Source organism: Lingula anatina, chromosome 2 (genome assembly GCF_051362555.1).
Source record: "Lingula anatina isolate TDL-2025a chromosome 2, LinAna3.0, whole genome shotgun sequence".
Taxonomy (NCBI): Eukaryota; Metazoa; Brachiopoda; class Lingulata; order Lingulida; family Lingulidae; genus Lingula; species Lingula anatina.
In genome coordinates, this window is record NC_141768.1 from 3,104,138 (window position 1) to 3,121,143 (window position 17,006).

Below are 17,006 nucleotides of genomic sequence, written 5' to 3' on the forward strand. Positions count from 1 at the left end.
AAATAATTTATGAATGTATGAATCATGACTTACTCTACTGAATTAGTCATCACTACTCAGTATGCCGCTTCTTATCATGGGTTATATTGGATTATATCTTGTAAACATTATAAATAATTTTTGAGTAACACTGGCTTTTAATTGTGCAAATTGTATAACTTTATGGCTCTTTTACCGTGTTTACTTTTGTTTTCACCGTTAAGATTTCTTTTATCAATGATGTCAAAACACAGCAGGAGATTGCAAGGTGACCACCTCACAAGAACAAGCAACAGCTATAAACTACGAACCAGGTTAAATTTTGCTTCCTAGAAAGGCCGCTGGCAACATTCAAATCAATAAAGGCAGCTAGAACCACGAAAGACCAGATCAAATGAGGTGCCCCCAGAGAACAGAAAAATGTGAAACAGATTTAATTTACAAAAGCACTTTTACCAACAGGATGCATATCAACAGACTGAGAGGCTCACATTTGGATAGATTGCACAAGGAAGGAATGATCAGTCCAGATATTTTCAATACATCAGGGTTTACCATGCAACAAGTGAGAAAATCTATCAAGTCTAAATGGTCAAAAACTCAAAGAGAAGTGAAATCAGACATTTGTGTTCAAAAATATTCACCAGTGGCATTTTCAACACCCCAGAAACCGAGTTACAGAAAACAGATACTATGCAATGTTCACATGAGCAGCAATTTAAAGATGAAACATTTGAGAAAAAGTATAAATTTTAGAAAGTAATATATAATTTATTATACTTTAGGTGACAAACTAACACAAGTCAACTGTGTACTTATTTGTTTCAGGTAAACAAATGTATATAAATTAAAGCAAAATCAACATTACTTAAAATGATAAATAATTTCTAAAAACAGTTATATATAGTGCATAAAGTGCATATACAAATATTAATAGCTTGTGACAAATAAAAATATTTAAGGAAAAACAATTTCAATACTGGAATGAAGATGAAACAAATTATAATGTGAAAAAATGGAAAGCAAAAAAGCTTTGATAATCGGTATATTGCACACATTCAGCTTTAATGCGATTATCCCACAAAAAAGCCTTACAATTGTTTTAATGAAAGGGGAATACTAAAATCTAAGAATTAACCTTGCAAAGTATAAACAAGTTTTTTGTGACACTTTATGGAAACTAATTTCCCTCAAGGAAATCTGTGATTCATACTTTAAACAACCTTAAGAATAAAATAAACTTTAAACCACCTTAAGAATAAAACAATATATACGTACCTCAACAAAGTCAAATTAAATAAAAGATACTTTTTTATGCTCATACATTCACTTAAACATATAATTTGCAAAAAGATTTAAAAATGGAATTGGAGTAGTTTGAGGTATATGTTGAATTGCACTGATAATTATCATTCTTGAGATTATTTCTCATCACATCAGTATGATACAATCATATTATGAATGTTCAGTTTTTGATCACACTTACACAAAACAGTCTGGTATGTAAAAAGATGCTACACCGTCATTATAGAAATGATATACATGTGCTTTTCCAACTTGACAAGATGATATTAAAGGCACTCTATACGAGTTTTACCATTCAAAATGAATTTTCCTTGAGGGGGGATTTTGTCCTATGTAAGAATCATTGCTTGGTTGCCCTGCACTTGGTTTTTATATTCCATTTTGATTAATTGTTGTAGTTCTAAATGACCAGCCAGTCATTTAGAAGACTGTGTCTTCCCGTATATTTCAGTTTTTAAGGTCTGAATTGAGAAAAAGCATTAGCTTTGCAGGGCCTGTAGGCATAGTAAGTATCACTATGGAAAACTCTTAAACATGCAGTGTACCTTAAACATATATCAGATAAGAAAAAAAGTCCACTTTCATCAAATAGTCAAAACACCAAAACAGCGCATATAATTAAAATACAGTGCACAATTAGGTATTTTCATATTTCATATTATATTCATACAGGACAATAAATAAGTTAAGTGTCAGTGGAAGTGCTTGTGCTAACAATTGGCTTCACAGCGTCAAGGATCAGCTTGGAGATTTTTCTGTGTCCTTTAGTAGTTGCCTCCTTGAGAGGAGTATATCCAAACCTATCTTCTGCCGTGACACTCACCCCTTGTTATAACAAAAACTCCGCTAAATCCTGATGTCCAAGAGAAGCTGCCCCACCCCCAAAAATTACCCAATAATTGTTTTTAAAAAATCAAATGTCATATGACAAACAGTCAAAATGGACATCAAAAGGGTTGCTGGTCTCAGTGTCCATGTTTACGAACACAGTGAAGAAAAGTATATATTAAGAGTTTTTAACAGTACGGTCTGGTTTTCCTTACAACATGTAGTGCAGTTCTTTTGTCATAGTTGTCCTGGCTTAGATTAGTACCACATAAACCCACCCAATTCACCACGGAGGTTCTGGGATAACTTCTAAAAATAAAAAAACAAACAAACTCTAAATGTACCATCACAATATAGACATTACTCAAAATATATAATATGCCGTTGTCTTCCATTGTACGTACTCCTTGCGACAACCCTTCCTGGCTAGGAATATCTTGATAAAGCCTTTTGTTCTAAATTTTTATATGTTCTACCAAATAAAGGCATTGCTTCACCTTTCAAAAAGATTCCCTGAATGCTCATCCTCACTGTACAAATACTCTCAATCAAACTGGAATAGTTGTTGCTATGACAACAGGGATGCCCCTTAAAACCCTTTCTTCCTTTAGCAGACTCACAATTAAAATTTTATAAAGTCTTTTATATCATAAAATAAATAATAATAATAATAATAATAATAATAAAATACATTCTCCTTACCTTCTTCTTGTCCTCAGAACTCCAATCTTCTCTTCCTATTACAAAGGCCAGCTTGGTCAGTGCTGCCTCAGGTGTCATGTCGGAGCCTGGGATCACACCTGCTACAGTCAAAGCCTGGAAATATAAAATACAAATCACAGGTCAATAACTAACAAATCTATTACTGTATTAGGCATATATGCAAAGTAAAAAGTTATTAACTGATAAAATCTAAAACAATCGTTTTCCTTTGATTTTTGCAATAGAATTGGGTATTCTCAAAATACATAAGTAGGACATTTTACCACACTTGAAGGGATAATAACTCTTCGTGTGAGATCTATATTTCACAATAAAAACATTGTGAACCACTCAAAGAAATATAATATCTTCTGTTTTACCACAAAAACGGCAGTTATAGTATTATTCTGATATCTAAGCTTGTCTTTAGACCATGTAACCTCCATTTATGGCTATACTCTGTTATAATCTCTTAGGAGATTATAGCAAAAAAACTTTTTAGAAAAAAAAAACAGGGACTAACTTTGAATGTAAAAATGGATTCGTTAACCATTGGTAAATATGGGAAAATTGTTGTTTACCCCAGGAAAATTAATTTTTTGGCCAAAATAAAGAGTTATTATCCCTTTAACTAAGCCACAAGCTGTACGAGTGTAAAAAAAAATTAATTAATAAATAAAGCATTTTCAAGAGTATTTCTCTTGGTTATTAGCAAACCTGTCCTGTGGCATAACCTGGGCTAACAGACCCTCTGTGACACTGGGTGATGTTAAGCAGCAGCACTCCTCTTTCCCTGGCCTCTGAGAACACTTGCATTAAGTCCTCTCTGGAATCTGGAGCATTTCCAGCCCCGTAGGATTCCAGGACCATTCCCTTGAGTGGAGGTGCCAAAAACTGGCGAACCTATAATAATAATAATAATAATAATAATAATAATAATAATAATAATAATAATAATTTTAATTTAAACTTTATCAATAAAAATAATCAAAATTCTTATCAAAATCCGAAAATTTACTATGACACTGGACATCTTTGGGCCTATAGCATCGATTTGGCTTTCATGAATTGGCCATACATGAATAATGACCTCCATATGTTAACATTTAGTGAATATCTTTTTTTATCGTCCATATAATTTTAAATATGAAATACAGTGGATATTCACTATTTGATTCACTTTCAGTATTTTTTTTCATGATCTTAACCCAATAGAATATTTAAACTTTCAAACCTGCCTAAAAACAACTTATTCAACTAACCGTAGCGGTGGTGACAGTGGGGAAAAGACGGAGTATTCCCACGCTAGGACAAAGGTCAGTATACAGGGTAAATTTTTGATTGGTGTTGCTGGGAAAAATCTTATCCCTATGCACTGTGAATAAACAGTAAACATATAAAATCAAGGGAAACTTGAAATACATATATTGGACCTTATGAATCATATTATAGGGTACAAACCTAAAATAGAAAGTCAATCTAGGACAAGAGCCAAAGTTGTTATAAACAATTTATTATAAAAAAGAAATTTGAAGAAATGCTTTTCACTCTAATACTTTGAAATGCACATTATAATAAGTTTTAAATATCATACCATGAATCTTAGTCTCTAAAACAGCAAGGGGAGGAAAGTTTGGGGAATGGAATGCATCAAAACTGCTACTATTATATTTGGTTGAACGGTTTCCTCGAAGAAGCTTATTGTTGAATAATATCATTACCTAGAAATTAAAAAAAAAACTATAGAATCAAGATCTGGATAAAGTATGTTCTTTGTTCACAAAGAAACTTTGGTTTTCATTCATTTCAATGTAGTAAATTGAATGCTTTAAAAGCTGCTTAATGAAAAAGATCAATATTTGCAATCTCATACTGACTTTATACCTTTTAAGTGTAAAATATACTGAATGTGAAATTTAACTTATAGGTGCTTTTTTACCAATTAAAAGACTTTGTGCAGAATACATATCAATACACACACACACACACACACACACACACACACACTGGGAATGTGTTACCTCTGGAATTTTGGAATTTCCAGCCATAATGAGAGCACCAAGAAGATTATCTCTGCCGTCACTACGAGTCTCAAAGATAGGGATCTGAATAAATAAGTAATCAGCATTTGGTAGTAAGCCACATGCTGAAAATTTTGATCCCTGCCATGCACATATTTCAAAGCATTAAAAAAATGTTAAACTTTTATTGGCAATTGATCTTGTTTAATGTAATATATATTTGTTGTTTGTGTACACTATATAAAAATGTTTGAAAATGTCCCTGCTTAATTTTCTCACACTAAAAGCATAGTTATTCAAGGATAAAAATCCAATATCTAGACTTACCAACTTATGTAGTAACTGATATTCTGCACAATTTAACCAAATGGCGGGTTTGTTTTCATCAGTAATTATACTGTTAGTATGATCTAGTATCTACAACATATCTAGAACTTTACTGTTTCTGACATCATGAGTACAGCCTTTCATGTAAGGTGATGATATCTATGAAGTGTACATTATTTGAGCCCACGTGTGGGGAAGTCAATTCTATCATGTTCTAATGTGAGTTCACACATATCATCTTTAAATATTTTTAATGCCTTAATAATGAGAACAAAACTTACCTGTGAGCCAGTAAGAATGATAGGTTTTCCCAGATTCTCAAACATGAAAGACAAAGCTGATGCAGTGTAGGCCATAGTATCTGTCCCATGAAGTATAACAAACCCATCAAAATCCTCATAGTAATTCTGAATGAAAAAAAATATCATGCTAACTTTACAGAAAAAAATGTATTAAAAATGTCACTTTTTCTAACACTGAAAGGACTCAAAAAGAAGCAGGTGCACTGGACTCTGAGAATTACCTTAATGTCTGAGGCAATCCTAGCCCAGTCATCCATGTTCATATTGCAAGAATCCAGCAGGGGCTCATACTCATACACACAGTATATCACATATGCCTTTTCCTTGCTTAAACTGAAAAATAGATTATACAGATCATTTATTTTGCTTTATGTTTTGTTTATATAGTGTGTATAATGCCTTAATTGATACTCTTCATAACTATGATCTATTTTCGCAAAACGTGTTAAAAGATAGATTGTCTCTTTTTTAACTTTGAAAAGTGAATACTGTCATGGAGTCAAATTGAATGTTTTTTTTTTATAATTCTTGATTAAATGCTTGATTCCAATTTAAACCTTGGAAATAAAACAGATGGGTCACATAAATGAGCCACTCTATTTTCTTTAAATGTTTTAAATGTAACCTGACCGGGGCACGTCATAATTACTGCTGAATTGGATTACTCACGGCATACACAATGGTGACTTCATCCCCTCCTGGTCATGGGATATTGATAATTTCCGTAACTCATTCACAAGAAAGTTTGGTTCTGGGGTACTGTGTTTAACTACGTACTCCTGGTCATGGAATATTGATAATTTCCTTAACTCATTCACAAGAAAGTTTGGTTCTGGGGTATAAACTATAAACAAAATATAATACCATATCAATTAAGTTATTTACTAATGCTAAATTACATACAAAATGAGCCATTAATATAATCAAATGCAAGGATGAGGTGTGATTATGACATAAACGCAGACTTTACGAAAGGCGTCGGACCGTCGGACATGCCTGACAAATTTCGTCTAGGTCTAATAAAAAATCCTGTATGGTCGGTCCTTATATCCGGCGAGCTTTCAAGCTGACTCGGAATGTGTAAATCTAAGGAATACATTGTTGTTTCTTTTCTTGACGATATATTTTACTCCCTTCAAAAATCCCGGGGAGTTCCCAGCTAATTATTAATACATAATTTACTGACCTCAGTTTCACTTACAAATACTATTTTATGACTGGCTGAGGTTGGGGGATTCCTGTATGACGTAACTGATAGTTTCGTTTTCGTTTTCGTGTTTAATATCCTTACATGACAAAATGACCGCAACACATGTGCTCCTGCTTTTTGCGTTTTTTAAGGACTTGATGCCCTGTTTCTTCATTATCAGTTGTTATCAGTATTGTACTCATGGTTAAAGTCTTTTGTTTAGAAAAAATGACATCGTTGAACTTGAAATATTTCGTCGGTGCATAGCGCGGCAAAAATGAAATCTAAGTGCGGAAGGGAAACGGGTTGACCGGAACTGTAGTAAAATTGGGTTTAAAGGTAGGCTCTGGCTAACTTATAATCCAGGACAGAGGAAATAATTGTGCACACAGTGTCAGGAGTACTAATGAAAGTCAACATTATGATCATGATTATAACAGTGAGTGCAATGGTGATTTCAGCTTAATTATTAGCCCAGAAAATAAACGCTTTCTTACAATCTGTCACAAATGACTTTGTGCCACTTGAACCGAAACACGTAGAAACAGCAAACCCTGTACCAGCCACATATATCATCACAAAAGAAGATGTCGAAAAAGCCTTGCTCCAAGTAAACGTGCACAAGTCTACAGGTCCCGACGAAATCCCCAACTGGATCCTACATGACCTAGCAGGGTACCTAGTCGCCCCAGTATGTACCGGTGTGGCATCAATTGTTCGGAGCGTGAACCATCCGTTTTGCTCATGCGCACAAAGCGCAGGCAAATCTGAGAGACTTCCGGCGTGTACGGTCCGTCTCTAGTGTAGTGCCAAATGCAGGGTAGAACCGGTCGGATAGCTCAGGCGGTAGAGCACTCGCCCTGTTAGCGAGTTTGGTCCCTGGTCTGTCAGGTGATTTTTCTACACACTCCCAAAAAGGCGCTACACTATATAGACTTTAATAAATATACCGGGTACACTGTTGAGAACATACTGCATATTCAAACATAATCTTTAGAAATATTAATATCTTACAGTTGTTCACCTCCACTACGATTTCTCTCAGGTGGCCATATCAACACACTAGCCAGTAAAATCAATACAATAATACATGTAGTAGGCCAACAGCTGAATAACGACAGCCCGTCCACGGTAGTTTCATCCAAGCGTCGAACTGTAATTTGACGCTAATTCTCTATCAAAATTATCAATTAAAATTTCTGTATTAACACTTGGATTTTACGTAGAAATATCCTCACTATAGTAAATATATAATGAGGTGGGAAACGATTAAGCCACGTTAATGCACAGGTGAATAACAACGGATCATTCACGGAACGGTTCATACAGGCGTCTGCTGCGTATACAATCGATGGTTCACGCAGAACGGACCATACACGTGACACCGGTACTATATTCACCTCATCAGTCCGTGAAGGATATGTCCCACCACTCTGGAAACAAACATGTGTCACCACTACCTAAGTGCACTCCTCCAAAGACCATAGAGACAGACATTAGACCCATATCTCTAACTCTGGTGCTCTCTAAGTTATTGTAGGGTTTTATTGGTGAATGGATTTGGGACATTGTGACCAATAAGTTTGACCTTAGGCAGTTCGGCAGCATGAAAGGGAGTTGTACGACATACGCACTGATCGAAGCCATATACCTTATTGCAATGCAGACTGACACTCTAGGACAATATGCAAGAATGCTTTTGGTCGATTATACCAAAGCATTCGATAGAATAGACCTCACCCTGCTTAATCAAAAACTGGCTGAATTAGCTAGGTATCCCAGGAATTATTTCAAGCTGGATCTACAATTTCCTAGCTGAGAGGAAACAGAGTGACAAGATAGGTAGTGTGAAATCAGACTGGCAACGCATTAATGCTGGTGTACCACAAGGCACAAAACTTGGTCCAGTTTTATTTGTTATTATGATTAACGACCTGAGCACCAAATGTGACATATTCAAATATGTGGATGACACCACAATTCTAAGCTACGGGAATACCGAACTGCAAGACAATCTCTCTGATCCAACAACAGAACTCACTCTCTGGTCCCATGCTAATAAACTAACAATAAATACTACCAAGACCAAAGAGATCATATTTGATTTTTCAAAAAAAAAAAAAAAAAAAAAAAAAAAGGACACAAAACTATAACCTTACTAGTAGATAATCAAAGGATTGAGAGAGTGGGTTCTGCTGTCTTCTTAGGGGTTAAGATTAGTAGTGATATGAGCTGGGAAGGTCACATCTGTGATATTTGTAAAAAAGCAAGTAAAAGGCTACACAATCTTAAAGGTACATACGAACCGAGCATCGGTGGAGCGTGGATTCCCAGTAACAATGTAAACCACTTCTACTAGTTTCTTATACGACTCAAATTCGCCATGCCAAGGCATAAACTGGATTGATCACTCGATCAGCCATAAAAGAGCTTTAGACTGCTCCTTTCTTTCAATTTTTGGTCGGAAATTTAACCTACTTTCGTGACCTACTTTTCTGCCCCATTGACATACAGCATAGAATACTAGCAGCAAAATCCATTCAAACACCATTTTCGGGTAAAATTAGACAATGCCTTTTGGTAATTCTCTTACTTATACTACTTGAAACTACATGCTGGCATTTGGTTGGTTTTTGTGACAAAAAATTGACTTTGTATGCATCTTTAAGCTTTTGAAAAGAGCGGGTATTCCAATCAATGAACTTGTTAGCTTTTACACATCAGTAATCAGACCTACATTAGAATATGCATGCCAGGTGTGGCAGCCAGGTCTCACATAACAACAGGTTGATAAAATTGAATCCATCCATATGAGAGCATGTAAGATTATATTTCCAGAGCTGCCATATGATGGGGCACTTGAAACGGGTAAACTTATCACTCTTGCTTGTAGAAGAAATGAACTATCTAAAACATTATTACATAGCATGTACTCCGAAGGACACAAAATCCATCATTTGCTACCAGAGATAAATGAAAGTTCCTATACTTTGCGCCGGGTTTATAAGTGATATTATTGGTATTTTTGAATGACGTTTAATATCGATATTTAAACAATTGAGTTCAAACACGGTCGCGAACATTAACGAAAGTGATTGCTCTCAGGGTATTCTGAAGCATGCGTATGCCCAGGCATTACTTCTGTGGAAGAAAACGTGGTTGAGGAAAAACTCGGAAAAGAGCAGTAATAAAGAAAAAAGAACTCCTGTTATAAAAAGGTTCGTAATCCTAATGCGTTTAACGAAATAAAGTGTTTTGTGCTTTGAGAATTTGTTTCTGAAGGGTATTTCAACTGAAATATTAAATGATTTAAAAGATTTATCATTTTATAATTTGAAACGCAAGTTCTGCGTCTGCACGCAAAACTTTTTGCAAATTTGTGAGTTTTGTCAAACCCAAAAACATATAGCAGAACAAGGTAAAAAAAAAGCATTGTTTGATGTTAGTGGCATGTTAAAAAATCATAACTTTAATGTGTTCACTAAATGTGCAGTATTTGATACGTACGTTAGTATATTTTAAATTATGTACTGAGATTTAACATGTTATTACCTTAAAGGGATATAAGAAGGGCACATACGAATTTTTTAAAAGAATGTTGGGTGTAAAAAGGAGAACTAGTGATAACTTAGTTCATTGTACATATACGTAACTTAGTACATTATGAAACCGGGAGATACCCACTTCTTTTAAGTACATAGCTACGATTTTTTAATATTGATTTATATCCGTTCTTCGAAAAATTGTTTTATAACAGCGTGCTATAAAGATCTACTGAACAAAAAATTTGATTGGGTAATTTGAGTACGGAATGAACTGGAGACACTTGACTTGTCATTAATTTTTCACGAAAACATGTCAGATAATTTTATACTGTCCTTGATAGAGTAAATATTGAAAGATAATTTTAGTCAAACATTGACCGGGGAAATATCCACAAGGAGTAAAGGGCTATTGTACCAACATCTTGTTGATAATTTTACAGTGCAATTCTATTTAAATAAGCCAATTTCACAGAAATATAAGGAATTAATTGCCAAATTTAGACTTTCATCACATATTCTAGCTGTAGAAACTGGAAGGTAAACAGACAAATAAAAATTAAGAACCGGTAAACTATGTATTTTAGATGACATCGAGGATGAATTTCATTTGATTCTTTTAAGAATTTAAAAATGTCTTTGCTACAGAACGTTTAGGCAGAAGCACATCAAGAAATTTATAATACAAAGTAAAATGTTTTCAAGCTAATTAAATTGTTATCACTTAACAATGTTTCACAATTAAACAACTTATGAAAGTACTTAAAATGTTCATCGGAGCTTAGATTAACGTCAGTCTGATGACTTTTTATCATTACTACTAGTAGCTGTATTGTTGTTTTTATGACTCTAGAAGTTGTAAACTTCTCGTATGACTTCATATTTTTATTGCATTTCATTCTGATGAGCCGTAGGGCGCAAGGGTTTAATAAATTGAATTGAATTTCACAAATAACATGGACCTCATATCGAATGATCAAAAGAACCCTCAAGTCATTCAAATGCAGTATTTTACACCAGTTGGGATAACCATAATTAAATGCTAGTTAAAGAAGTGAATAGATGGGAAAATGGCTTCACTCAGCTTCATTGGTAAGATCCCTCGGGTAAGAGATTTGAATGAGTATGAACTTTTAACAGTAGTCAGAAAAGTCATCTTACAGGTAGACAATGCAGCTCAGTTTGACAGCTCTCTCTCCTCCAGTGGCACCAATGTCGTCATCGGACCACGTGACCACTTAGCTCATTAACTCCCAGGCCGAGCAAAGAGGACGTTTTTTTAAAGCCCAAAATTTACAAAATGGGCTTATAACTTGTATATTTGGATAAAGATATCGTTCGTTGCCCATTGATCATGCATTTTCTTGTTTTCTTACCATTGTCTTTGCGTGATTACAAAATATTTTCCATTCGCACGTTGCAAGTCACCATGAAACATTTCCTTATTAGGTAATCCTAATGCTTATCCTAATGCTTGAATCATATCCAAAACTCAGTTATCATGTGATAAACCGATGATCGAAATTAAGATATATTATGAAATTAACCAATCACATGAACTGTTATTGACTTTGACCTTTTCCATCTTTTTCTGACACTAAAAATGTTCTACACTTGTTGACTCTTGATGAAACTTAACTTACACGTTGCAAGTCACCATGAAACATTTCCTTATTAGGTAATCCTAATGCTAATCCTAATGCTTGAATCATATCCAAAACTCAGTTATCATGTGATAAACCGATGATCGAAATTAAGATATATTATGAAATTAACCAATCACATGAACTGTTACTGACTTTGACCTTTTCCATCTTTTTCTGACACTAAAAATGTTCTACACTTGTTGACTCTTGATGAAACTTAACTAACACTCAATAACTCCCTATCCTTTTACTCTTTTGATTCCGTTTTAATTGTTATCTGTAATTAGTGAAAGTGTAAATCTTTCGCTTTACAACAGTATACTTTAAGATTGTGCATTTCACCACTATTTGTTTTTTATTGTAAAATCCAACTTTTTAAGTTGCAAATAAATACATATTATTAGGATCAACTGCAACATAAATCCTACTGCTTTATTGCGCAGGTTCCAAAAATTTTTCGTACATGTACATCTGTTTCCACATGTACTGCTCACGAACACGAGTTGGCTAGAGTGCACATGAACTTAATGGAGGCTCACAGTTTGAGTTTCTTTTTTATCAAAATGAAATAAAATGAAGAAAGAATTCAACTCGGTCTCGGGCTGGACAATACCTATCAAAGCTTCAACTGGATGAAAGAGACCGCCTTACTTTGCTGTTTCGTAATGCACATGTTATTGCCAAAAACAACAGACGTTTTTATGGACATACATTTGATATTACAAGCTACACGTTCTTCATACTTGTATTGGTTTTAGTCCTTGTGTCGTTCTACCATGCCCTTTTCATTGAGTAATAAAAAAATTATCATGCAAATAATTCTTTTACAATTTTTTTCTTTCAATTAATTTTTTTACAAAGTTTATGAAATATACGGAAAACATTTCATATTCGACTTATTGTCGATGACTGAAATGATAAAAAAATACACCAGAAAACAAATAATTTTACGTATTTCTATAATTTTTTTTGTCTGACAGAACTATTACGCTTCTCAGACCGAATGACTAACAGATTTATGGCCTTTCGTAAAGTCTGTAAACCATTGAAAAACTCGATGCAATAAATACTAGGGAGGGGTGGGGGATCCAGCAACCTGTAATCATATCTGTTTATTCATTTTAATTAGGAATATTCTTCCACAGCTGTGTAAGGAATGAGACCATTAAATTAAGGATGATGTGTACGTGCAGGTCATGAGGTGAATCAATGACTCATAAGTGATCAAGTACGTGTAAGGTACAAGATGTAACGCGTGACAACTGGCATTGAACCAAAAAAAAAAAAAAAAAAAAAAAAAAACGTAACTAAAATGAACATGCAATTACATCATATGTACATACACTTTTTATCAACACCAACACACACTGCTTACAGGCCCGTAGCCAGCAATTTCAAAAGGGTTTTTTTTATTTTTGAAAAAGTGGACCATTTTCCATAAAAACTTCATGTACCTAGATCACATTTTACCCAGAGTGGAACTTTTACCAGCAAAAGGGGCGGTTTTTTCGAACCCCCCGAACCCCCCTGGCTACGGGCCTGGCTTAAATAAAATTAGATCAGGGTGTCTGAATTGTTTTACACAAAGTGATCAAAAGATTATGATCAAATATTGCGCCATTTCTGTTACCTCCATCGTGAATACGCATGCCAATCGTTCCCCCTGTGTACAGGACCAGGACTCTCGATTCATCTTTGTATTCTAAGACAGTCCCCTTCTCCGGTCCGTATGACGGATCCATGGAAGTTTTCCCTTCAAAGTCGGAGGCAACGGAACCAGCACCGTTCTTGGATGCCATTTTAATGATTGCATCGTCCACTTCACTTGTTATCTTTTTTGCACAAGAGACACCATCTAAGACGCTCCTAATTCTGAGTAACCCAAAATAACCTAAACATTTACTAATTACAGGCACTTTCGAATTTGTTACTAAGATAAGATTTTTAAGAAAGTTTGTAGGTGCAATAAAAATTCCACTCACTACATTTGCAATCACCTGTGATTGAAATATACACGTAAGGTGCTGATATTATCTATGACATAATTTACCTTTATCAACCAGCGGTTCATACAAATGTTTTTTCTATATGTAAACAATTGCCATATGTCACATTAAAGTAAGATAAACAAATAAATGTCCTATAGACACTAACCCACATACTCTTTTCCAACTCACCTACAACCTCTCCAATGCTAGCCAAACTTATTCTGCGCATCAGGCGCCTTGGTTTTCCTTTTCCGACAGCATATTGGTCACCGGTTGCCATTTTTTAAAGCTAAAAATAGAATTTTAAAATTGGGCCAATTAAATTTGGCATTTCCCAAAATATAGCACTGTTCATTTAAATGCTGATCAAAATAAAAACAACAGATCGCTGCTCAGCACTGGCACTTTTCCAAATAACATATTCGACGAAAGTTAAGAGAAATCTTCAGTGCGTTTTGACCCTAAGAGTAGGCTGAATGCGTTTGAGTTGTAAAGAACGGACAATGCAATTTCGCACCAAGTAACAGGGTTACGTGGGCACCTATTTCACGGCACGTATCTCACCTACTTTTCTTATAGTCAACAAACTAATCTGTAAATATTATGTAAGTTTTCAAGGTCACGCACAACCCTTTAAATGAAGCACAGTGTACCCATGGAGAATACCCATGGAACACGGACTTTCGCCGCGTTTTCAATATTTTTGGATTTTTTAATGTCCAAAACGTACAACGTTTACTTAAATATTGTAGCAGTTTTTTTTATTCCCTCCAAAGATGATCGAGGGAAGAGCCGTTCAGGCCCGTTGTTTTGCGGTCCTGACACCAGCGTTAAACAAGTAACAAGAAACAAGTTTTTTAAAGTTCACAAACATGTAATTCAAACTCCAACTGTAAACCGTAACAATAAAGCGAAAGAATAATGCAACATCTCTGAAGTCAGTTTGAAAGTCAGTTCCTCATAATGTCCACACAGAGAGCCACGTTACACACGATCAATTTCACACTAAAGTCTTAAAGCTCAACTGCAATGTTCTCCCTTTAAAAATATAAAGTCAACACGATTACTTAGTCCACTTAGAATGTACGTACACAGTTCCTCTCCTTCACTACGGATCCGGTTCACTGTACTTATGGGAAAGTAACGGGCTCGGTATCTGAAACTCGGCCCTCAGGAAAGCGGGATTGCGACGGTCAACACATAAGTTCGCATCACATACTAGTAACTAGCTTGCTGTACTTCTAGAGGTAGCGGGCACGGTATCTTAAAATCGGCCCTCAGGGAAAAGCTAGATCCCCACGGTTTCGGCTCGGCTGTCTCGGCTGGAGGCGCGGCTGATCGACTGGCTCGGCTGGACACTCTGTGGTTGGCTGGATGCACGGTTGGGCGGCTGTCTCGGCTGGAAAGCAAAGTCTCTCTATTGCAGTGATAGCACACCTCGGTTAAAGCCTCATCGGCGTATTACCATTAGGAAGGTCAGATCTCACCGCTCACGCGAAAACGGGAAAAATTCAACCTCGCTGTTTGTTTTCCATCATAACTTCCAAGATTTGGCTGCTATGATAAATATGGAAATATATTTAAAAAGTGCACTGAATGGGCTTTCTAACAATATATGTGTAACGATGTATCAATTCTCTGTTGTAAGCCTCCATCCACGAAACTGCTGTGAGAAATCGCCAGTGATTTCACTTCCTCCTTTGGTTCCCACTATTTACGAATTTTGCTCAACCTGCGTGTTTCGCGCCATTTTTCCAAAAGCTCCTTACGGCGTCTCGGATGTTATTTACTCGTATTTGGCCACATATTCATGCAGAGAATGAACCAAGCCTTCTTCTGAGGGGTTACAGAAGGTGATTAAACCGAAAACAGCAACCACAACTCTCGGTTCAAATAAGTTTTCAAATAACTTATCATTTTTTGGTAAGACAGAGTCGTAACAGCCGTTAGAAAATCAGTGACTTTGATCTTACCGCAAAATGGCGGACGCACCAAGCTGTTCTGCTGATGAAAAAGCAACTGCACTTTCAGCACCCAAAGAGGATGAAGATATAAGAATATCTAATCAGAAAATCTTTGAATTATTCACGAAACCCAAGGATATTAATAAAACGTCTGCAATTGAAGAATATAGAATTTTACGTACGATATTGATGGGCCTATAATACTTTTTTTCACCTTTGAACTCGTTAGTGATCATAAAAAGGGGGGTCTTAATTAAAATCACGGAGATATGCAATAACTCTAGAATGGTGAATGACAGTCAAACAAAAGTGAACAAAAGTAGTATTTATTAAATTTTTCTTAACTAAAATAAAAAAAGGGAAATTCCTAAAACTGCCATTATGTTATGGCAGTCTCCCCAAAAAATCTCGTTGGTTTTTGTATTACCTAGCTGCCATGATGTCCAATATCAATTTAAATTTTTTGGCAAAATGATAACTTACCAAAGTCGGATATTACTTATTTTCATTGTGCATTCTGGCATTTTTTTACTAGTTAAACCTTAAAATTGTATATGCAATTACCATTATAATATTGGTTGCCACGGCAACAGTGGCATGGTGTTTGTTTACTATTTAACTTTTAAGTTTAACTTTTAAACATTCATAAATTGAGTACCAAGAGTGTTTCCCACTTTATATTCAATTAAAAATTCATGATAATGCGTAAAAAATAATTCAAACTGTTACCATAGCAACAGCTATCATTATGACGATTTCCATAGCAACAGATACATTAGAAGCCATTATTGTTGTTTTTAGTGATGGCACATTTTTGAGAATCATTTTCAACCAAAAGTAGCCTTTGGGCAGTGATGCTGAAGCCTTAAGGTTGAAAAATAAAAAAAAAAATAGTATTGATTGCTATTGATATTTAGCAACGGTTGAAATAATGGATAAATGACAGAAAATTATATCTTGTCAGATTCTTTTGGGCATAGTGTAACTTTCCAGAAAATTTCAAATGGATATTTAACTCTCATCCGATCATTCGGGATTATATGAGAATTGCATGCGCATGCGTAGAGCTCAATTTGCGTTCGCGTGTTTGAGCAAGTCAATCGGCAATCCTCGGCCAATTCCGCAAGCTCCATACTATTGTCGAGTGCGGAGACATCCGAGTATTTCCAAGTGTGAGCAAGTTGGAAAGCGCTCTTTTACGCTGTCGTTTTTC

At 35.3% G+C, this 17,006-nt stretch overlaps 2 protein-coding genes across 3 annotated transcripts in view; both read right to left on the reverse strand.

Moving 5' to 3' along the window:
• LOC106173304 (L-asparaginase-like) overlaps nt 1-14,378 on the reverse strand; it is a 38,426-nt gene extending 24,048 nt beyond the window's left edge. The window contains exons 1-2 of the mRNA XM_087007176.1: nt 14,019-14,378; nt 13,472-13,732 (exon numbers count right to left, since the gene is read on the reverse strand). Coding sequence (XP_086863302.1) covers nt 13,472-13,732; nt 14,019-14,109 — 352 coding nt within the window. The 5' untranslated portion in view covers nt 14,110-14,378. The remainder of the gene's footprint in view (nt 1-13,471; nt 13,733-14,018) is intronic.
• Nucleotides 726-11,914, reverse strand: LOC106155998 (L-asparaginase-like). Of its 2 annotated transcripts, none has more exons than XM_087003438.1 (10): nt 11,572-11,914; nt 6,134-6,308; nt 5,686-5,797; nt 5,444-5,569; nt 4,836-4,919; nt 4,409-4,535; nt 4,077-4,189; nt 3,532-3,717; nt 2,815-2,928; nt 726-2,421 (listed from the first exon to the last, which is right to left on the reverse strand). In XM_087003438.1, the coding sequence occupies exons 2-10, from the start codon at nt 6,154-6,156 to the stop codon at nt 2,371-2,373; spliced, it is 936 nt and encodes a 311-aa protein (XP_086859564.1). In that variant the 5' UTR covers nt 6,157-6,308; nt 11,572-11,914; the 3' UTR covers nt 726-2,370. The 2 variants fall into 2 exon arrangements, with proteins under 2 accessions (XP_086859564.1, XP_086859565.1); XM_087003439.1 differs by lacking the exon at nt 11,572-11,914 and adding an exon at nt 11,357-11,525.
• Nucleotides 14,379-17,006: the final 2,628 nt, after the last annotated feature.